Source organism: Carlito syrichta, unplaced genomic scaffold (genome assembly GCF_000164805.1).
Source record: "Carlito syrichta isolate Samal-C Ts95f unplaced genomic scaffold, Tarsius_syrichta-2.0.1 Scaffold308837, whole genome shotgun sequence".
Classification (NCBI taxonomy): Eukaryota; Metazoa; Chordata; class Mammalia; order Primates; family Tarsiidae; genus Carlito; species Carlito syrichta.
The window spans coordinates 230,945-253,118 of NW_007252933.1; the positions used below are offsets into that span (position 1 = coordinate 230,945).

General features: G+C 47.7%; 1 protein-coding gene across 9 annotated transcripts in view; it reads right to left on the reverse strand.

Moving 5' to 3' along the window:
• INPP4A (inositol polyphosphate-4-phosphatase type I A) overlaps positions 1 to 22,174 on the reverse strand; it is a 67,653-nt gene that overhangs the window by 11,400 nt on the left and 34,079 nt on the right. For 5 of the 9 annotated variants that reach the window (XM_008066054.1, XM_008066053.1, XM_008066052.1 and 2 more), the window contains 10 exons: positions 20,038 to 20,221; positions 18,511 to 18,729; positions 17,351 to 17,489; positions 13,313 to 13,345; positions 8,758 to 8,930; positions 7,726 to 7,849; positions 6,723 to 6,849; positions 6,313 to 6,453; positions 3,300 to 3,397; positions 625 to 737 (listed from right to left, as the gene is read on the reverse strand). In XM_008066054.1, coding sequence (XP_008064245.1) covers positions 625 to 737; positions 3,300 to 3,397; positions 6,313 to 6,453; positions 6,723 to 6,849; positions 7,726 to 7,849; positions 8,758 to 8,930; positions 13,313 to 13,345; positions 17,351 to 17,489; positions 18,511 to 18,729; positions 20,038 to 20,221 — 1,351 coding nt within the window. Of the gene's footprint in view, positions 1 to 624; positions 738 to 3,299; positions 3,398 to 6,312; positions 6,454 to 6,722; positions 6,850 to 7,725; positions 7,850 to 8,757; positions 8,931 to 13,312; positions 13,346 to 17,233; positions 17,490 to 18,510; positions 18,730 to 20,037; positions 20,222 to 22,174 lie in introns of all 9 variants that reach the window. The other 4 variants (XM_021716553.1, XM_021716552.1, XM_021716557.1 and 1 more) reach the window with 2 other exon arrangements.

Genomic DNA, 22,174 nt, shown 5'->3' on the forward strand with positions numbered 1-22,174 from the left:
CTGGGCAGGGAGCCAGAACACCACAGGGGTCACCTCTGCCAAATCCCAGTACCAGGTAGGTTTTGCTGCTGCGGGGAAGAATTAACTGCACCCCCTCACTAGGGGTGAGTGAACAACTAGCTAAGAAATGGCTATGATACCCAGGCTCAAAGTGATAACTGGGAATTTTACTAGTAAATTTATGAGAAAATATTTGCAGGGTAAGTACTTGGGAAAACAAGCAGATCAGAACTGCAATGTGCAATAAAGATTGTTTAAAGAGACCTGAAAGGTTACCACAGTCTCCCTTTGAACCTAATAAAAGATGCAACAGGCAATGAGTTTTAGCTAGTGTTGACCACGCAGGCTTCTGAAGGGGACAATCGTCATCACATCAACTCAGCTATTAAATGCTCCAAGGGATAAAGTGTGTCAAGCTGTCTCAGGCAGCCCCAAAAGAATAAGCTCACAGGCAATGTTCAGTGTCTTCCAGAGTTTTAGAACATACTCAGTGACTTCCTCTCGTGTCCATGTGGAAAAATTTGCTCTCTCCATTCCTGACTGAGATTTTGATTTGTTAATATCATTGTTGTGACTTTGGTAGTGGGCATAGCAACAGCCTCCTTTCCTCACTATAGTAAGTACCTCAGCTGCTTGCCAGAGAATGTCAACATTCTTATTCTTGCGGGCGTGCACGTTCTGACCCAGAAACCGCAGCAGCTCTGGCAGGCATGTCTGACTCCGAGATCGAGGTAAGCCTGAAAGAGAAGAGTCCATGAGAGTGGGTACTGCCCAGGAATGCTCCCCCACTGGGGCTTCTATGTGGATCAGATTCGATAATCCACATGAAGTGTGTAGAAAGGGGTGGTCTGGCTCATGACAGGATTTGACAAACTTGTCTTTTTTAACCGTATTCACCAATGAAGACCACGAGGACACCCCAGTTTCTGGGCTCCTGGGCTCAGCTCTCACATTACTGATGATCTTTAGCTAAGTCCCTGGAGGACCCCTTTACTCAGCTCTTAATGTCGTGTTTCCCAAGCTGGCTGTGGCACAGAACACCTGGGGAGTTTCTGAGACCCTGATGTCCAGACCCTCCCACCACACTCTGGGCTGGGGCCCAGGCATCGGTATTTTTCCAAACTCTCTGGAGTATGACCAGGGCTGAGAGCTACAGCCTCAACAGCGTCAATCACATCTGTGCCAAGTCTCCTTCACTCTATGCCCTGATTTTGCACTCACATCTCTCATGCTCAGTAGAAAAAGAACTCTTGTTTTACTGGGAAGACTGAGGCCGCCCAACCCAAGTTCCTGGAACTTCCTCCATTCACATACCTACCCCCCTCCTCTCTTCCTCCTTGCCAGGACAAGCCTCGCCTTGGCCCTGCAGGACTTGGGCTTATAGCTCTGTCTTCTTGCATCTTCCAGCACCTCTCTCCTGGGTCCTTCTCTTGGACCTCTGAGCACTCCGATACCACCTCTGGCACTCCAGAGGTGTGTCCAACATCTCCACAGCCCATCCCTCAAGTCGCTGCCAGTCATCACCACCTGATTCCCTAGCCCACCCCTCACCACACTGAGACTGTCCCCCGAGTGATCAGCAGGGGCTCCTCATCCACAGATCCAGAGGCCTGAGGTACCCCATGCCCTTCCAGTTCCTGCTTCCTTCCTGCTCACCCACGATGCCATCTCTGACCCTTTATTGAATCCCTTCTTCCCAACTGGCCTCCAGAGCACAGGCCTCCTCCAGATACTGTCCCCAGCCCCCTTCTCATCCTGCCACTCACAGTCCTCAGCTACGAAAGGGCTCCACCTCACGTCTGCACTCCCCATGGGTGGCTGTGCCACAAGCTCAGCTAGGCCAGCGCTGTGCTCACTGTCTCCTCAGCCCTTCAGTGCTCCCCAATGGTACATCCCTCGCTTCCCCAGCAGCTGCTGCGAGAAGCTGACCCTCAGTCCAAACTCTCCCTGATGGCTAGCCCCTTCTCCCCAGGCCCACTGTCACCACCAGGTTAGAGTCAGAGTGAAGCAACTCTCCAAAGCCAACAACACATTCTGGCTAGACAAATCCGTGAATAGGTAGCTTTTCCCACACTGCTTCCCAGGAAACACTACTGCAGTCATATAGACTCCCTGACATGGCTCAGAAGGTCCTCTGCAGTATCTTACAGGATGGCTTCGGTGACTGTCAATGTACACAGGCCCTGGAGCCAGACAACCCTTTTCTTCGTCTGTAAACAGACACTGACAACCACCTCACAGGGATGTTGCGGGATTCAGTGCGGAAACGGGTGCAGAACTCTTAGCCCAGAGCCTGGCACATCATTGACCTGTAAAACTCCACCAGCAGTACTGTTCTACTACTGTTTCCAAACCCTAAGGTCTACAGCACCTTTCAAAAGAACGCAAGTGAAGCCTGTTCGCATCTTCCCAGTTGATGTGTCTTTGGAAACTCCCATTACAGGACATCAGTATAACTCGACATGGGGATGTGTCTCCTCACCCGTGTGGTGTCCCCTAGGGGCAGTGCTTGCACAGAGAGGCAGGGCACTCTGCGATCTGCTTTCTCTCCAAGGCAAGTCTACGACTCATTGACCATCCGGTCCCGCAGTGCTTTATACAGGGTAGGCACTCAGGGAAAATTTACTGGGTTGAATTCGGGAGAGAATTCCATGTATAAAGATAGTGCTGCAAGGTCCTGGGCTTCTCCTTGAGTTCTGTGGCTGTCAGAGTCGTTGCTGCAGCATCTTCACTAGAGCCGTGCAACAGCAGAGGGACAACAGCTGTCGCCTCTCGAGCCCCTCCAAGGGGATGCCACAATGGGAGCCATCTCGTCGATAAGCACCCAGCGTCTGCCTAGCATTTTACTTTAAGCACCATGGAAGGAGGTTCATGAGCAGCTCCCCTGGCCAAGGGTAGATAACCCCCGGGCCCTACCAGCAGGTTCACAATGTATGCCACAGAGCACAGCAATGAGCATCAGCGACTATGACAGTGCACGAAAGCCCCACATCACACAGCTTAGAGGAGGATCAAGAGCAGAGAGAGGAGTGAGGGCTGAGCTGAGGGAGCTTCTCTGGGTGTGGATTCAAGCCAGCCAGAGTCTGAAGAGGTGAACGGGCTGCCGTGTGTGTGTGTACATGCATGTGTGTGCATGCCAGGATAAGGAAGAGAGAAGAAACAGTGCAAACCACATGCATGTGTGTGTACACACACAGGCAGGGTGAGCTGGCAATGTGAGTAAGCATGTCTGAGCTTAGACATCCAAAGTGATAAAAAGGTGAGCAGGCAAAACCCATTGTGAATGAAGAAATACTTACAATCCTCGGGCAAAACTTCCTTAAATTGTTCAAAGTAGGAATTTAACCGCACCAAACTCTCCACATTGATGACTTCTTGCAAAGATGTATCGCCAAACCTTGGGAGATTACAAGGGATGTCATTAGCCAGGTAATGTCACCTTCTCCTAACACACAGCTGCATGAAAGGTAGCAATGCCGACTCTGTCAGAGGTTTACTGCACCTATCTGAATGCTAAGCCACTTTCCTCCTTCTGAGCATAAAGCCATCTCCACTGTGTTGGTGACTAGTGGGGTGTGTTTACACCCCACTAGTGGGAACACATGTAATTTGTTACAGATGTGTCTAAGAGATTATCAGAACATGACCTGGGACAGACCCAGAGACTGGAGGGCTCTGTCCCATGTGGCACAGGAACCCCTCTCAGGGCCATTTGGCTCAGAGTCCCTGTGTCCTCCTGCCTCGAGGTACTTAGTAGATAGGATGGCAGTGGGGTATGACTGGGGACACAGCTCTGTCCTTGAATCCGAAGTCACTCTCTGTGTGCAGATGAGCCTGCCTGACTGCCCTTCCAAGAATGACCATGAAGCCTTGCTCTTCCCTCAACATGCAAGTCCACGCTGTGTACACCTGCATGGTGTAAGGGACCATGTCCCAGAAGCCTAAGGGAAGAGGTTGTAGAATGCCACCTGCAAGGAAGGCACAAGGTAGCCATTAAAAAAGTTCAAGTAGTGGGTCCCCAGTGCAGCCCCACCATGTCCCTGCTGAGTGACCTTCCTGAGCACCAGCCTCCTTGTGGCCCTATAACATCCCTCAAAAGGAGGACTCCTGTGGGTCACTGTCCATCCACCACAGCACCCAGAACAGTTTTTCCTCTAAGCGACTGCTTTCTCAGGGTTGTCCCTGACCCCAGGCCCATGGCCTCCCCCTCTACAGGGTCCCCCCTCAGCTCATAAGCAAGACCTGCTTACTAGTGTCCTAAGAGCCAACGAAGGAGCAAAGCCTAGCCCCAAATCTCCAAGTCTTCCCTGTCCTCAGGACCTCCTCTCCAGCCCTCCGCTCACAGCCTCTGGTCCTGCCTCAACCAGCTCCAGAAACTGCTCTTGTAGAACCATTGGGATTGAAAGCTGCTGGATACAGGAACCATCATTCCTGCTCCCTGGGGCCACCTCCCTGCTGGGGCTCTGTGAGGCTGCCACCCTTCCTGCCATGGGCTCCTTCAGCACTGGTCACACCTTTGGACTCTGCTTCCTCGACTGGTGCCCTGAGCCCATGCCCAGCTTACCACCTGACCCTGGACATGAGCCCCCTGCAGGTTTGTGAGCTCAGTGGGTGGGCTTGTCTGGTCTACTCTCCTGGCTGCTTTTCTCTCCCACACAGCCCCACTGAAAGCAAACCTTCCATTGCCACTGAAATTGTTCTCCAGCCTGTCCCTTCTCAAAACACCGACACCATCCTCTGGCCTGGATCTTTCCAGCAACCTCATCTTACTTGTCCCCTAATCGCCTTCCGGCACGTGCCAGCAAAATGACTTACCTAAAATATAAATGTGATCATGTCCTGTCCTGCTGAAAGTCCTTCAGTGTCTCTCAGCAACCATACATATTTTCCAAGTGCAGGTGACCCTACACCTAGGATCAACGGACACTGACCACCAGGTTCATCAAAAGGCCCAGCAGGAATATGGCATGCCATTCTGGAGACCCTATTTCCTTAACTGCAAGTACTTTAAGATATCTTTTCATACTAAAATACACATACCACATGAATGCAGATGGAAACACAGGAAACAGTCACTTACTAGTGGAAGGCCATTACAGGCTACACACACGCTACACACCCTATCCCCCCGACACCCTATGTGTGCACACACAGGGCACACACACACGACTGCTCTCTGTGCTGTGGCAAGCAATCTTGGAGGAGAGTTGCCAGGCGTAAGCCTTCAGGATCAAGGTGCGACTCTTGGCCTGCATGCAGGGCCTCCCTACTCTTACCACAGCAAGCCTGCCTAGAATCTGGTGCCCCCGTCCCCCATGCTGTTTCTTCCTGCCAGGCCTTTACTCAGTCTTTCTGGTCTGAGACACCCAGTCCCTCCTCTACCTCCTCAACTAATTCCTAATTATGCTTCAAAACCCTCTTCAGCCTCCTGCCGCCCCATTCCAGGAAGACTTTGCTGAATGGCTGGACTGAGAATCCCCTAACTCCCTGCATTTACTTGTCTTCATCATTGTGCCCATATCGCTCTCTCCCAGCCAAGTTCTTGAGCACAAAGACCACTCCTGCATCATCCTTGTGTCTCTGGCACCAAAGATAGTGCCGGGTACATGGTCACGCTGAAAAAATATTGGCCAAAAGGCCGGGTTTGGTGGTTCAGCCTATAATCCCAGCACTTTGGGAGGGCAAGGGGAGTGGACAGCCTGAGCCCACGGGTTCGAGACCCACCTGGGCAACTTGGTGAGACCTCGTCTCTACAATAAAATAAAATTTAAAAATTAGCCAGGTGTGGTAGCGTGTGCCTGTAGTTCCGGCTACTTGGAAGGCTGAGGCGGAAGGCTCACCGGAGCCCAGCAGGTTCTCTAGTCTGGGCAACAGAGTGAGACTCCAACTCAAAAAAAAAAAAAGAATATTGGCCAAATGAAAGAAGAATGACAATGTCTCCATAATACTAAGAACCTAAAGAGGGGTAAGTATCTTTTCTTTTTTGGAGTACAGAGGTGTGATTGTAGCTCACTTAGCTTTGAGCTCCTGGGCTCAAATGACCGTCCTGCCTCAGCCACCCAAGTAGCTGGGACTGCAGGTGTGTACCACCACGCCTGGCTAAAATATACATTTTAAATTTCTATAGAGATGGGGTCTTGCTATGTTGTTCAGGCTGGTCTTGAACTCCTAGGCTCCAGCAGTCCTCCTGCCTAAGCTTCCTAAAGCTCTGGGATTATAGGCGTGAGCTACTGCACCCAGCCAATAAGTACATTTTCTATTTCATCTCCACAGTCACTCTGGCTGCTGTGGCCCCGAGGAGCCAGGACATACCTCTCGGCCAGTGTCTGCTGCTCGTTGATGCCCACGTTGAAGAGGACGGGTTGTACTCGCAGCAGCATGCCACTCTGGATCTCTCGGGGCAGCGTGTCGAACAGCGGACCTGGCAGAGGGATCCGCACGTTAAACCCATCGCTGGAGAAAGATAGAGAGAGGGAGAGCAGGGTGAGGCTGTGACCCTGGGACCGGGAAGGACCTAGCAGGACTCAGTGCCAGAGCCCGTCTTGCCCTCTGGCTCACTGATGGCCAAACCAAGGGCCACAGACCTTTAAGTGGTGACACAAACATAGGGAGCTATGGCCAGTGTTTTTAACAGAATGAGATATCATGAAAAGTTTAAAAGGAAGAGTGTACGCATGAAAAGCACTGCTCTGGCTCGGAGAATTTTAAGCCAACATTTCTACCGATTTCCTGTGATGACGGGCAGCATGTCCGCTGAGGCGTTAGAAGTGGCCTGAGTGACTTTGAAGGTCACGTTCCTCAAGTCCATGATTCCAAGGCTCATGTCCTCCAGCATCGCCAGCTCCTCACCTGGAGGCAAGAGGGAGGGGCTGTCAGGCGGAGGGCCCTGCCATTCCAGGACTCGATGAAGGTGAGGAGCTCAGGCCTGGCTGAGCTCAGGCCTGGCTGCGACCAGGGAAAATGGGTGGGGAGGTTGTCAGTTTGGCTCTGGTGGGGGCCTCTGAGCCTCTTCCCCTGTGACTCAGTCCTCTGTGAGTCAGCACTGTTACTGAAATTCCATGGCCACATTAAAAAATGCAGCTGGTAGAAACACACGCCACCCTTCCCCACTCTTCCCTGGGCAATCACAGGACTGTGAGGAAGGAAGAAGACATGCAAACGCTCTGAAAGCAAAGCCGACTCTCTTAAAATGGAAAAAGAGATAGTGAAACAGCACTGCAGTGGCCAAATCCTTCCATTACAGAAGGATTGATATCTACTCAGTATCCAAGAACTCTAAATAGTAACAAGTACTTTCTTAAAATGGCCCATTTTCACCTTCTCAGAAGAAATAAGCAGAAAACAAGGGTAGAAAGAAGACAGCCTTTTCAGAGGGCCATCTGAAAACATCGGTTAAAGTGTAAAGTGCTCCTAGCCTTTACCTGGCAACTCTCCTAGTCATGCAGTAGCTGCAGAACCAGCCCAAGAGTGCCTTCATGCACACATGCCACCGCAGCACTGGATTAATAGAGACAATTCAGAAACAACCCAAATGCCTTCCAGGAGGTTACTGGCTAAACATCCGGCCTCAACCAGAAACAACAAACCAAGGGGTGTGTGTGTAACAGTACAGGAGTGTCCTTTGGTTCATTTGGCTCTCTGTTACAGATTTCCGTAATGTTTGGATTTATTTTCATCAGCACTCATTACACAAGTCCCATGTGTGCCGGCCTGCTGGTGGCTCACCATAAGTGCTCAGCAGGCTCTCGAACTGGGCCAGCAGCCCAATGGTGTAGAGCTGCCGCAGGAAGCCGTCATCATGCAGGCAGTTCCTCAGCTTGATGATGAAGCCACAGATGAGAGCAGTCAGCTGCAGGGGACACAGGGTGAAGTGGTGTCAGGGTCAGATACCTGATCGCCAAATAGCACCCAGCTTATTCCAGCCCCGGGCCCCTGTGCCTCTACTTCCATTGCTCCAAGAGGCTTCAGCAGCACACCTCCCGTCCCTTGGGGGAGTCTGGGGATGGGAGTGCCCTGGCTCTGGGTCCACAGAGACGGGGGTCATGGGAGGATGCTTGACACTCCGGGCTTGCTGTTCCTTTCACTCCTGGGCTAGAACCTTCTGAAAGCCCAGAATACATTCCACACAGACTCATACTAGCTCTGGCTGGAAATGGAGTGAAAGAGAACATGGTCAAAGCTTCCTCAGTGGGAGATTTTCTGTGGAATACAACTGGCTTGCCAGGGATGGACAGAGGAAACTGCAGAGAATCAGCTCAAACCAAAATCACTGTTCTTGTGACTAATTTGATTACTGGCAGCTATTACACTTGTTACATTCACTTCGGCTCTTCACATCTCTGAAAGATAACAGGAATCACCAAAACAGAATTCTGCAACGAGCCCCAGAGCTAACATCTCACGAACGATGTTTGTGCTGACAGCAAACATCCCTGTTGCCCTCGCTGAACTCCCCCGTAGGAAAAACAAGAGGTGGCAAAGAGGTCTGTGTCACCCACCACCCCAGCATCTCCTCAGTGCAGAACCAGCAGATGCTGTAGGCACTTCTTGAGGGAGAAACAAATACACGTTGGTTCAGTTCCTTCCCTGTGTTGAAGCCTAGACCTCTCGATGAAATGCACTGAACAGCAACAGCTGAGGGGAAACATGGCCGTCTGTGACCTTCTACAAGCGACGGGAGAGGAAAGGGGCTTCCCAAGCCTGCATTTCTGAGGTGGGGCGTGCCGGGGCCTCCCTGGTGGCGCTCCCAGGGCTTACGGTCTGGCAGAAGACCACATCACGTCGGTACTGCAGGCTCAGGTGGCTGGCTATTGTGGGCGCGCTGTCCTGCATGAGCAGGAAGACCATGGCCTTCTTGGCCTTGTCGCTCATCATGGCCACGCAGTCGGTGAGGGTGGTCAGCAGCGGGTAAAGAGCCTCGCTCCATTCACCTGGGCGCGGCGAAGGAGCATCACATTTAGAAAGAAAGATTTTAAGCGTTAGGTTCTGTCGATTTGCCAGGTCGCCCAAGCCCCAGCCACTGCACTGTCCCCTCCACTCCCCTCTCTATCTCTTCTGCATCCTCCAGCTCTGCTTGGCCCACGCTCTACCTGGAACCAACTCAGACTCTAAAGCCTCTAGCCCCAGGTCTTTACAGTAACCCCAAGCATCCGTGCTACTCCAGTGCTGCTGACACACGCCTAGTCTCCTGAATCTACTGGGGGCCCTACACGTAAATACGCAAAACTGTGCCTTTTGAGAAAAACAACAAAGAAGCTTCTGCAAGTTATGATGAGGCTGGACAATGATTCTGTCTGCAGGGACCCATCTCCTTCCATGCCACTGTGGCTCCTCTGCCTGGGGAGGGACGCACCCAGAAAAGTTCTGTTATCTCCCTTCTCTTGACCCAGGAATGAAGGCAAAGACCCCTCTGGTCCTGTCCAGTCTGGTGTGCAGTTCCTCACTTTCCACATCAGGAGGAGAGTCCATTCTGTGCAGCCCCTGAGTTTTCAGCTCTCAGAGTATCCCTCCCCTTGTGCTCATTTTCTTCCCCGCCCCATCCTGCTTGCCTGATACTATTTCTAGCTTAGCTTTCTTTTAGGAAGATAAGAAAACTTTGACCTTTCAAAAAACAACTTTTTAAAAATCGCACCTCAAAGGAAAAAAACAGAGTAAAAGGTATATTTGGTTTTGGTTATTTTTTCCCTTCCGATTTAGAAGACATTTAGAAGCAAAGCTCTGCGCTCATCAGTTATTATTTTGAACAGGTCACTAAGTCCAGAAATAGGCATTTGACCATCACCTCTCAGTGAACCCACCCACACCAAACATGGTGAGAAGCTGTGGAGTGAAGCCTAGGCAGCACATTCCCGTTAGGGTTCGAGCCACAGAACGCACCAGATCATGTCACAGCACTCGGGGAAGGCCACAGGGTTCAGAAACCATGTCACTGTCCGAGGGTAACCAATGTCTTAGGTAAACAGAATCTAAGAGATCGAGAGGAGGAATGTTTGGCTCTGCTCTCTCAAGTCATATGGTTAGCACTTTGTTGAGAAATAAACTTAGAGAAATACCTGAAATATGCAAAGGAACTTCTCTATATTCAGTGCTGGGTGAATGCGGGTGTTAAGTACGTGTAGCAGTTCAAAAGTTAGAAATGATAAAACTGTATATACAGGGGCACTGTATGTGGACAGAGATTTATATCTGTAATGGAAAATAGCAGGCTTAAATTTAGAAAGTCCCATAGCAAATAAGTCATAGTGACAAAGAACACTGGACTGAGAAATGGAAAATGTGAGTTCGGGGCCTGGCAGCTGCTGAGCAGTAGTGAACCACAGACAAGGCCCATGACCCCTCAGCCACATGGGTCCTTTTGGGAGTGGCACCAAATCATATCCAAGTCTCTTTCCTCCTCTAGGATTCTCAGAGACCATGTTTTTGTTTCCTTGAAAAACTCTGTTGAATGTATGTCAATTCTATTCAGTAGCTATTAAAAAAGGCCAATTACAATTAGGTTTCATTAGCCAAATAGTTTGGTAGGCAGTCATTAAGACTATTGTTCACTAAGAAGTAAATGCTTTTAGAGCAAATGTTGCCAATCTTACTTTGCTTTTCTATTTATTATTCATGTAATACATAATTAATATGCAAATCATAAAATGATCAAAATATACAAGTGGTCTTATTTGACTAAGTAAGCACTTTCCATATAACTTTTTCACTTTGCCTATTTCTCTTTAAACTAAATTCATATGAGAATGACTCCATTTTGCTACATTAGGAAAAAGCAATGAAAAAAACTGGCATAAAAGAAGGAATAAAAAGCACTAAGATATCTGTCCTGGAAAAGAGAAGATGTGCACACTAGTAGGAGGTGAGTATGATGTCTGCCTAGGAAAGGGTTCAGACACTTCTGGAACTAACAATTTTAAAAATTGCCAAACAAAGTAAATTTCTTGGGCAGTAATATGATTTCTATTCAGGACCTAGTTTAAGTAAAGACATCTGAGACTCTGGAGTTGGTGAAGAGTGTACACTCTGCTTCCTTCATTGAGGAAGTCTTACTGTGGAAAAAAAAAATCGGCTCAATGAAACAAATGAGGCTACCAATACCCTACTCCCCCGCCTTTTTTTTTTTTTTTTTTAGTTGAGAATCTGGGACTCTTACTCTGTGACTGGAATGCAATGGCAAGATTATGGCTCACTGCAGCCTCGACCTCCTGGTCTCAGGAAAGCCTTACACCTCATCCTCCTGAGTAGTTGGGACTAAAGATACACACCATCACATCCAACTAATTGTTTTATTTTCTTTAGAGACGTGGTCTTGCTATGTTGCCCAGGATGGTCTCAAACTCCTGGGCTCAAGCTATCCGTCAGCCTCAGCATCCCAGAGTCCTGGAATTACAGGTGTGAGCAACCACACTCAGCCCCAATCCACTTTTGAGGGCAAGCTCCTCATCTAGTTGCTAATTGGTAACATTCACTGAGTCATAGTCAATCCATCCACCACACTTTAGATAACTTTGAAGTGGTCTTTCAAATTCATATTCTGCTTCTGCATTTTTCCTCTTCAGGAGGGGAGGGAGCAGGGAAACTGTATGTGTCTGTGTATATGTTTTAGCTCAGATTAAATGCAGTTCTTCAGGAAGAGCCAAAGGAGCTCATGGCAGAGGACCATTTTAGCCTATTTAGCAGCAATTGTGGAAAAGCCACCAGTGTTTCTGGAAATGGCATAGCTGACATAAAACATGGAAGGTTCTGCAGGCACTATGTGTTGCTGGGGAACCTACAAGACTTCCTATCAGTCCGGCAAACTTCAGGGCCCAGACTTGAGAAGAACCCCTGAGCTGCTGCGGGGCAGGCACACATGCCACCTGTCTTTTCCTGTCCCTAACTGCTGTGTGCAGTCCTGGACTCCACCACCACTGAGGCTCAGGGGACAATCGGCTTGGTTTGAAGGCACTGGCCTGCCATGGAGGTCAGCTAAGGAAGACTGGAAGCCCAGAGACAGATATAAAGGAAGAGCATAAGGCCCAGGCCCAGGAGAGGCAATGGGGAGGAAGAGATCAAGGTTAACTGTGTATTTACCAAGGCCTCAGTGACCTTGAAGGTCAAGGGGATTGGGGCCCAAGACCTCCTCAAGGCTAAAATGACTTTTTAAGAAAAAGAAACTGAGAAGGGGCTGAAAGCAAATTGGGAAGGTTTGATGTGGCTGGTCAGATTAGCCTGCCAACAAGTTACTTCAAATGGAGTTCTGGGGTTGCTGCCAAGAGTCACTACAGTGAGAGGATTCACAGTATGTGTGAAGGCCAGGCTTCACTGACAACTGATGGGAACAGTTTGGTATATCCCACAATCATTAGTTGCTGCCCTCCAGATATAAAGCAGGTGTCCTGCTATCTTACATTTATATCTAGTCAGAAATATGCAATCGTCAAACGGATCAGGTAGCTGATCATGGAGCGCAAGAAAAGAAAAAAAACACCAAACTATATTATTTGGGAAGTTCATGCTCACTCTGGGAAAATCACAAGCCATATCCAGGAAACTCAATATGAACTAGATCAGGGGTTGGCTCACTTTTTCTGTAAAGGGCTAGACAGTAAATATTTGGGGCAGTGAATGCCACAGGGTCTCTGTTGCAATTAACTCAACCCGGGCACTGCCACACAAAAGCAGCCATAGACAGTACAAGGATGGTGGGCATAGTATCCAATAAAACATTATTTACAGGGGCAGACTGTGGACAGAATTAAAGTCAGAGCTGTAGCTTGCCAACCCTTGAACTAGAACCATAAACATTGGTTTCTACATAAAAATGCAGCCAAAAAAAAAATCTCATTTTTAGTACTAATTCCAACTTAGGCCCATAGCAATGTCTAAAAAGAATCCTAAGGCTGCATCCAGACTCTGAAGAGAGAATGCTGAATGATTTCGAATGTCACAGTATTTAGCAGAGATGTGTTATCTGAGTGTGTCCTCAGGGTAATGCTCATCAGTTCACATAGGAAATATTCCTGGTGTACACATCTCTAAAACAGGTCACCCACTTCAAGAAGCCCAATGCACTCTGAAACATCAATCATCTCAAAAGGCTTCAGCATGTAAAAGTAAAAAAATCCATGTAGTAGTCTGCTTCAGGTTATAATTCCATCAGCCCAAATGGTCCTTCACCAAGTCTGTAAAGAGTGTTACCATGCCTCACAAGCAAGGAGATCCTAAAATATTTTCCTAACTCTGGGAGCGTAAGGTTATCTTTGATAACTTTGCTGTAAACTCGACCTGAATATTAACAAGACATCGGCAGGAGCCTTGAACGGAAACCACATACCTGGGCTGGACTCTTCAGGAGGGGGGCTGCAATCTGCACAGAAATGGAGGGCAACACGGATGATTAAGGAGCAACACACAGTTCAAACACGAGCAACTCAAGCCTAGAGCAGCTGACCAAACAGGGAAGGGCCTGGGTGCCACTCTGCCTCTTCCCCAAGAAACCTTATAAAGGCACTCCGGCTGCTCCGAGGAGGCCGAGCCCTCTCAGAGGTTTAAAAAAAAAAGCCAGATTCTCCAGCATAAACATTCATGCTGCTAATATTTCAACATAAAATGCTCTTCAGGATAAGCGAACTAGCTTATTACAATGTGATAAATGCCACAGAACGAAAGCTCCCACATAAATCACATTGTTGTGACAGAGCACCATGTTGGCTCATAACAGCTGGAAGCAAACTTGTAATGAGAGAGACTGACCAGTAAACTGAGCATTCCCCAATCAGAGCCTACCACTCTGACTCACTGAGGAAGCCTGGGCTCAAACTGACTGCTGAGATCCAAAATGTTAAGATCCAGTAATGAAACCAATATACCAAAAAAAAAAAGCCTCTATGCCAATCTTTCAAATGTAAAAGTTTTGTGATCTAGGGCAAGTATCTCCAATTAGAATGTCCCTCCAGGTCCTCAAAGAAGATCAATTTACCAATTTTGATTCAATTCATCTATACTGAGTCACAGTGGGATATACTCATTTCAATTCCACATTCCCCTGAAAAACTGAAATTCCCAGTTAACTGGGTATGCCATCTGAGAGGAAAACTAGTTTGAAAAGGGATCCTAGGAGTGAAATTTTATTTTATGTCTGAGCTTTTTGGTTCAAAACATTTCTTCAGGATACTGAAACAAAGTGCTTTCAGTTCCCCAAGAACAGCCAGAATCCGGTTTATGGAGACTTTTACAACATGGATTTTCAAGAAGAGGGGTGGCTTGGGATTATTTTTCTTTAATTCTTTAGAAATTACTTCTTAAGCTGGCAAAGAGGAAAAAAATATAAAGGCCCAGAAGCAAAAAAGGTTCAGTCTCTCCATTAGAACCCAAGTACCCTGAGACCATCTAGCTGACAAGGAGAAAAAGCCACAGTGGTGTGAAGTGATAGAGAATAGTGATTCCTAAACATCAGTCTCTCTAATCAGGTTATCTCAGGCCTCAAAAAAATACAGATTTTTTTCCTTCCCATAATCCCTCCTCCAGGATTCCAAGTCTGTGAAAAAGGAGGAAAGTCCAGGAGCCCGTTTCATGAACTTCTGTGATGTTCCCAAACAGCTGGGACCATTCCTGTGTAGGCATCAGGGATTAAATCCAGTTTGCTAAATTCATCTTTCAATCAGAGGGGAGAGGGAAGGGGTCTCCTCTGACATGCCTGGACCAGTAGCATGTAATCTGTCTTACGTCATGGAGTCTGTTGAGATTTGATGACCACTTATGGACTTTCTCTCCTTGCACATGCAAATTTCGGTACATAACCTCAGGGGTTTTCCAGGTTAAGAAAAACCTGGTCTGGGATTATTTTGTAAATATTGTATTATACTTATGCCTCATAAAACAGTAGGCAAATTCTATTATTGTAAATGTTGACTTAATCTGTTTTTGTATACATTTGGAAAGTTGTAAACATATGGATGAAACTATGTTCATATTGAGCCAGAAGTGTTGATCCTGCTTCTTGAAATGAAATTACTCTCAATGAGGAGCTCATTCAGTATTTAAAAAAAGAAAAAAGAAAGACCTGGTCTGGGGTCTGAAGGCCTTTTCAGGTACGAGGACAGTGAGTGTCTCAGGAAGGCAGCAGAGCCACCAAATCGTGGCGGGACAATGGCAGTGTGCCTTGACAGGAGGGGTGTGGGGCACTTGTGAGGAAACGGGGAGGCAGAGAGGCAAGAGGAGCCTTGGTGGCTACAGCTGGCAGGGACTAGTCAGTAGGTCCCCAGCAGAACTCCAGCCCTGGTTGACCCCCACCTGCCAGGCAGGCTCTGATTGGTTCTGTGGGAAGGTGAGCTGAGAGGCCAGGCAGTTCCTTAGTGAAAGAGGAAAACCAAGGACCTAGGAGGGGGTAAAGACTGGAATGAAAAGATGCCTTTGAAAGCAGTACAGAGTTGTTCTCATATAATACATAAGTTGGTGTGAACACATCTGCTCATAAAACTAAAACAACTGCTTCAATGATTTGAAAAGGTATAAAGTCATGACAGAGCCAAGTTCTGGCACTGCAGACAAGCAATTCACCAAAATAAGTAGCTCACAGTCTAGTTCTTTCTGACTTTCCTGCTCACACTGTGGTCTAAACATCTTCCTGGCTATGCTCAAAATGTTTAAATTCAGAATTGTCCCTGGTTAATTTAGTGGCATATGGTTTCATACACTTCTTTGAGTATTGCTCAGCAGAGTATGGATCTCTCACATGCCTGCTTCATATTCTCGTTATTACAACAGCTGGTTTTTATGGCACACATAAAACAAGTCAACCCTAAATAGCATAAATAAATGTTCATTTAAATAACTTTAAAAGTAAAATCGAATTGTCTATGTTTAAACAATACAAGATGTGCCTTTAAAAATAGGACATTAAGTTATAGATCTAAAACACATCTGATTAAACAAACTAGCCTCTGCATTTTAAAAAAATCCAATAAACTATTTTTTATGCCTGCAGAAAAAAATGTAAAATTACAAACAAGATAATATTAACGAGAAATAAGTAATGAACCTTCAGAAAATTTTAAAAAGAACAATTTACATTAAGAAAGTAGAACATGAACAAAGATAGCTTCATCAATCAATCACAGTTTTGGAGAAGTGAAGCTAGAATCCCCCCAAATGGAAAAGTGGTTGACGTGAAGACTGTTGAAACAGAGGTTCGAGTGAGACAGACTGCAGGCAGATTAAAGAGGCAAAGGATATCCCACTAACGGAAGGACTGATCAAGAAGATGGGACAAAGACACATGATTATACCTTGAACAGAAGTCGCCCAGTTCAGAATTTTAAAGCCTTCGCTGCATGAAGCCTAACTCTAGCACTTCTGGGTCTTACTACAGCTCAAAACTCCCAAGAAGAACAGAAAGGAGGCAGAAGTTAGGGCTGCTGTCAGGTCTCAGCTGTTGCCAGGTCTCAGCTGCAGATCCATGGCCCTCTCCAGGAAGAAGCAGGAGGCACCTGAGTTGCAGGGAGCAAGGACCTGCTTATTTAGAAAACACACGTTCCCCAGCTTCAAGGCTATCCACAGGGTAGTGTCTTGGTATGCTCTGCATCTCTACAGACAGAAGATCGTTCTGAAGTGTGCTGCCTCGTGCCAGTGTTCTACCATTTACTGAAGACCCCATCCTCAAGGGTGGTGCCAAACAAAGCAACCTAACTCAGCCCACCAGGGGCCCAGGAAAGGGATTCCACTCTCCAACTGTTACCAAGTCCTAAGGTAATGTGCCTCTGCTGGATAACAAGTGCCCAGACAACGCCAACCAGTCTTAGGACAAGTTCACTTTGCCTGTCAACATCCCTCATCCAGCTGTGTCCCCGCATGACTGACCCTTCCCCATTTCATTCTACCAACTCCTAACGCAATAGACAATCACATCAGAAAGGTGTCTGCATCTCGGCTTCCTCAGGTTCTCAGGTTTGGCTTACAAACCTGAAAAGCCCAGGAGCCCAACTCTCACAGCCATGGCAGTGTGTCCCAGGAGGGTCCTGAGGTTCTGCCTTTGGCAGAGATGCAGATTCACAAATGAGCTCTGGCTGCATGGAAAGGAAACCAGAGTCTCCGCCCTCAGTGCCTGCTGCTCCAGGCACAGGACAGCCCGTTCTGCCTGACAGCCCTCCCTGCAGTCTGCAAGGTGGAGGACGGCATGGAGTCAGAAACACAGACCAACAGAAGTGACGCAGCATGAGGCAGAGACAGCTCATGGGAAGCATGGATGCATACGCACATGTGGTCAGATGAGGACGGCATGCAGCGGAAGGCATGGTGGAGGGGCATGGTGAGGAGGGGACATCACAGAAGGGGTCTTCTGGTCTGATCCAGTAGGCGTGGCTGTTCTGGTTACCTTTCTTGCTGGTGCAGCTGCCCGCACAGGGGAAGACATCCTCGCAGCCCTCACCATGCAGCCGTTCCTTCTGCAGCAGCTTGTCCACCCGCTGAATGATGCACTCCAGGCTCTTGTCCACGTTCAGCCACACTTTCTCCTTCCAAACCAAAGGGACCCATTTGGGTCAGTGCTCCCAATTGAAAAAACTAACAAAACACAAACCAAACCACCCACTACGGATCTCCTGCCCTGGGCCACCATGCTCACTAAAACACCACAAGATTTAGAAATATCAAGATGATTCTTAATTCCCCATTTACAGTCCTTTTAATGTCCTATGGCCATTGTTTTTAACATTTGGGAGATGTCTGCTAGTAACTCTCGTGGAGGCAAAACAGTCCTCCAGTGCTGGCCCAAGTACCACAGGGTGCTGTCTCATCCCCTGCTCCTGCCACTGCAGACCTCCTACAAGGATCACACACAAACAGGACAGAGACCCCTTTTTGATGAAATGAAATGGAAATAGCCGATCATTTAGGACTGGGGAGGTAGGGAGGAGGTAAGGGAAGGCTGGGAATGATTTGCCAGAGCTGGAGGATTATTTTGCTGCTGACTGATCATTCACTGCTTTACAGAACAGTGCCTCTAAGCAGTAGTCCCAGCAGTAGTCCCAGACAAAAACAAGTTGCACCATGTGTCACTCCCTCAAAAGACACAGATCATATCTCCCAGGGCTAATTCTATGAGAAACAATAATGTGACACAATATCATGGCTCCAAAATCCTCACCCAACTGCCCCAGCCCCTGAGTCCCAAAAGGCTAACAGCAAACAGAAGACTGAGGAAGAAGAGGCTTGGCTGGCCTCAAGGATCCAGCGGCACAGAGGGAGCAGACGGAGGAAGATCTCCAACAGGCAGGGGCTCAGGAGGAAAACCCACCTTCTTTCCAACCAGGTCTGAGGCTGGCCCAGCCCCCAGCACAGTCCTGCCCCCATCTGGACACAAAGGTTTGAAAACAATCTCCCTCCAAACATCGGGGGCCCAAGAGCCATCTGGGAAGGAGACATGGAGCTTGTTCACAAGCAGCCAACTCTTTAGGCACCTTGGACCAGCAACAGGCTTCATGGTTTCCAGCGTGAAAGCAGCAGTAGGAAGACAGGCCAGGGCAGCAGACTCACCCACTCCTCCTCGTGCCAGTCCACCTGCAGGGAAGATCGGCTGTTTCTCCCTGTCCACCTGGCCATGAGGGTGTCTTGATCATTTCTAAGCATCACCTGCTCCTCCTCAGTCGAGGTTGGTGAAGCCTTGGAGGCAATGTAGTCAGGGCGCGCGGCATTCAGCCCATGGATGGAGTTGGCCAGCAGCTTGCAGTCGCAGACTGTGACCAGCTGCCGGGTCTGCAGGGACACAGAGATCAGGGCTGCTTAGCCCAGCCCTGGGGCCGGGGAGGCCCGCCTTCTCTCACAGACAGAGAATGAGCCTGGGGCCCAAGCACTGTGCTCTTCTTCTGCTCTTCTCTGCAGCAAAAAGCAACTAAAGAGCTGCATCCCTTAGGACATCTGAGTACAAAGGCTGCCACATGGTCCACTTGGGCTGAGTCTTAGCAAGAATTTCTCACCAAGGAAGATGAAAGGAGGCTGAGAAATCTCAGTCATTCTCTGACCCCTGCCTGCCTCGAACCTGTGTTCGCTAGGGGAAGGGCCTGAAAAGAGCCTGTTGCCCTAACCTTGGTCGACTTTCTGGCTGTCCTCCAGTTTCCTAGACTACGTGTCCAGGGTTCAGGTATTACTTTCAATCACTGAAGCCTTATCTTTTGTATCTCAGCAACTAATACCTGAAGTCCTGGGCTCTGAGCAGGTGGACTCCCGGCACAGCATGCCTGATTTTGGAGAATTCTGCATGCAACAGGGGTTCTGTGAGTCATACTTTTACTGCTGACAAGTATTCATTTCTCTCCCAGTGGATCTAATTACTCCATCTTGATCATTTTGCTGTGTAAACACATGTGAAAGATATAACACATTCTGATCAGGAATAGCAGCTCAACCCAGCAAAGCAAATTTGAGTGGGGAGGTGTGATCAGAATCTCTCTCTCTGTGTGTGTGTGTGTGTGTGTGTGTGTGTGTGTGTGTGTGTTGACAGGGAGACTGAGTAATGTGAAGAAGCATCATCCATCAAAAGGGTCTGATATGTCCACTCCCTCAGTATGGACTAATATTTATATATTTTTAAATCATGATAGAGTTATGGTTAATTAGAAGCTGGTTTACTGACTGTATATAAGCCAATAAAATTAAATTGTTTTTAAGTTATGTCTGTATAATAGCTCAGTTCCTTTTTTCAAGTGCAAGTACAATAGAAATGTGGCAAAAAGAAAAACAAAACAAAACTGCTGATTAGGGTTGTTACTGAGAAAGCAGTAGAACCGTATCAGCCCAAACAAAACAAGTCCCATGGATTTGCTTGAAGACACATCTGCCTGAAGCAACAACTAAGAACCATGTGCCCTGGGTTCTTTCCTTGGCCTGTCCAGTTCTGTGACCACAGACAAATCACCAAACATCTCTGGGCCTTTGTGGAAAATGGAACTAAAGATAGGCCTTCAAGGTCATCCCAATGTCCCTCTCTGTGTGGAAAGCTCCTGAGAGCTTCCGGAAACCCAAGGGAACCCTCCAGCCCAAATGCATCAGGGCAACCCCACCTACCTTGTCCGCCAAGATGGCAAGTGTCCGCTCAAGACCAGTGGCAGACCTGTCCTTAGCTGCTCTTGAAAGCCGTTCTGCATAGTAACTAACTTGGGTTTTCAGGGTGTTGATCTGGGCGATGATCTCCTTGGCTCTGACGACGTCCTGTGGTATGTAGATTATGGACTGGCAGCTAGATGGTGTACTAAAGAAAGGATAAGAGCAGATTCTAAGGGGTTCTATTAAGTCCAAAGAGGATGGCAGCATCATCCCAATACCAGCCACAATTGACCCTGAGATACAGCATTTACAGCATTCTGTGACTCGGAAATGTTTTCCTAGGCTAGTCTCCCTCTTGATGGGCAAAGTAGGTCTTAGGAAAACCTTTCTGTATCATGATAAAAGCGTGAAATATTTAAAAAATGACTAAGTCTTTTATCTGTATTTGTGGGTGTTGGTAATTTTACATTGTGTATATAAATGTGTATACGGATATTGAACAACATACCTTGTAATCCCCCAAATGCTCATAATCTTTCACCTCTGAATCTCATCTGTTACCTTATAAGCAGTACGTAAGTGGAGACAAGGGGTCTGCTTATAGAAGGGGTCTGGTTATCACAGTGAAGGGAGAGACTGCAGTGTGTGTTGTACTTTGCCTCCCAAAACACAAAAGCTGTTTTTCCATCTGACCTGTCAGGACTTAAAACTTTCTGTGAACACACCCATAGTTCTCCTCCCCCGCCCCCACCTGACACTAGACAGTCCCCAGAAAAGTGGGCTTCCCTTCCTCCTCCCTTGCTCCAGGACTTCCCTACTTTGAAAAACAATGTTCCAAAAATAAATAAATACATACATACATACGTAAATACATAAAATTTTTAAAAAAGAAAAATAATGTTTCATCAGATGAAGGGGAAGTAAAAAACATGCCAAGTCGGAGGTGAGATCAGACACCTCAATGGCTTTGAAACCCTGGTTCTTCCTCCTTCCCATCTCCTCACCACCGAACAGCGTGTGTGCCAAGGGATCTGATGTCAAAGGCTACAGTCCAGCCCAGCACAACCAGGAGCCTCTGAAGGACCAACTCTATGTCCCCTTGCTGTGTGGGCCTGTCCAAAAAGTTTAGTCCTACTAGATGGTGATGATAAATTGCAGGTCTCTCAGCTTGGATCCCAATAAATAGAACATTATAAGTTTATGTTTCAGACCATCTGGGGAAACTGAAGAAATCAGGCAGAAGTGCAAGCCACCAATGCAGATGTCTCTCCTTAAAATTTGAAGCTGTCAGCTCTGTGTGGAATGGGTGTCCCTTCTCTCACAAAATGAGAGACACTGACTGGCCCCTGAAGGGCTTCCCTTTAAGTTCTGGGGAAGAGGGAGAAGATGGAGGAGAGAGGGCACCTCTCACTACACCCTCCCACTGCTTCCCCTGGAGATGAGGGTTGCTGGAACAGGGCTGAGATCCAGTGACCCTGCTGGACCCTTTCCAGGGAAACCCCAAAGTGGGTCATCAAGACACTGTTGCTGCCCCTTCCCTTGCTAGACTATGGGGCAAACATGCAAACAGAAATCCAAAGCATCCCAGAAGGAAACCACCACCACAAGCCCACACACAATAAAAACGATAGATGTGCCAGAAGCCCATGCAGCAGACCACAACCAAGCCCGCATGGCACAAGAGCCATTCCACAGCACAATGTGCACACGACGACTTTCCAATCTGCAATCACTCTTCCAAATGAATAGCTGCCATTTAAGATAATTTTGTCTTCAAAAGACAATCTCAAAGTTGGATTTTTAAAAATCTATTCTCCCTAGGCCTCCAGTATTTAGAGTACATGTATAATATGTGCTATATGTAGATCTACTTCTGTGGTATGTAGATCACTTGAACAAATATATACCCTCCCCTCAGACCAAGAGAAAAAAGTTACCCTGTGTTCTCACAAGTCATGTTCTAAAAATGGTATCTGGGACTTATGCATGTATATGGCAGAGTGAGAAAGGACAAATTTCAAAGAGCTGCTTATTCAAGGATGATCAGAAATATGCATGTGTTCAACTAGCTAGTTCTAAAAACAGGGTATCCACACAAAGGAGAAGGGATGATGGTGTAGACATTTTGCTGCTTTGCAACACTCACACTTCCAGAAGT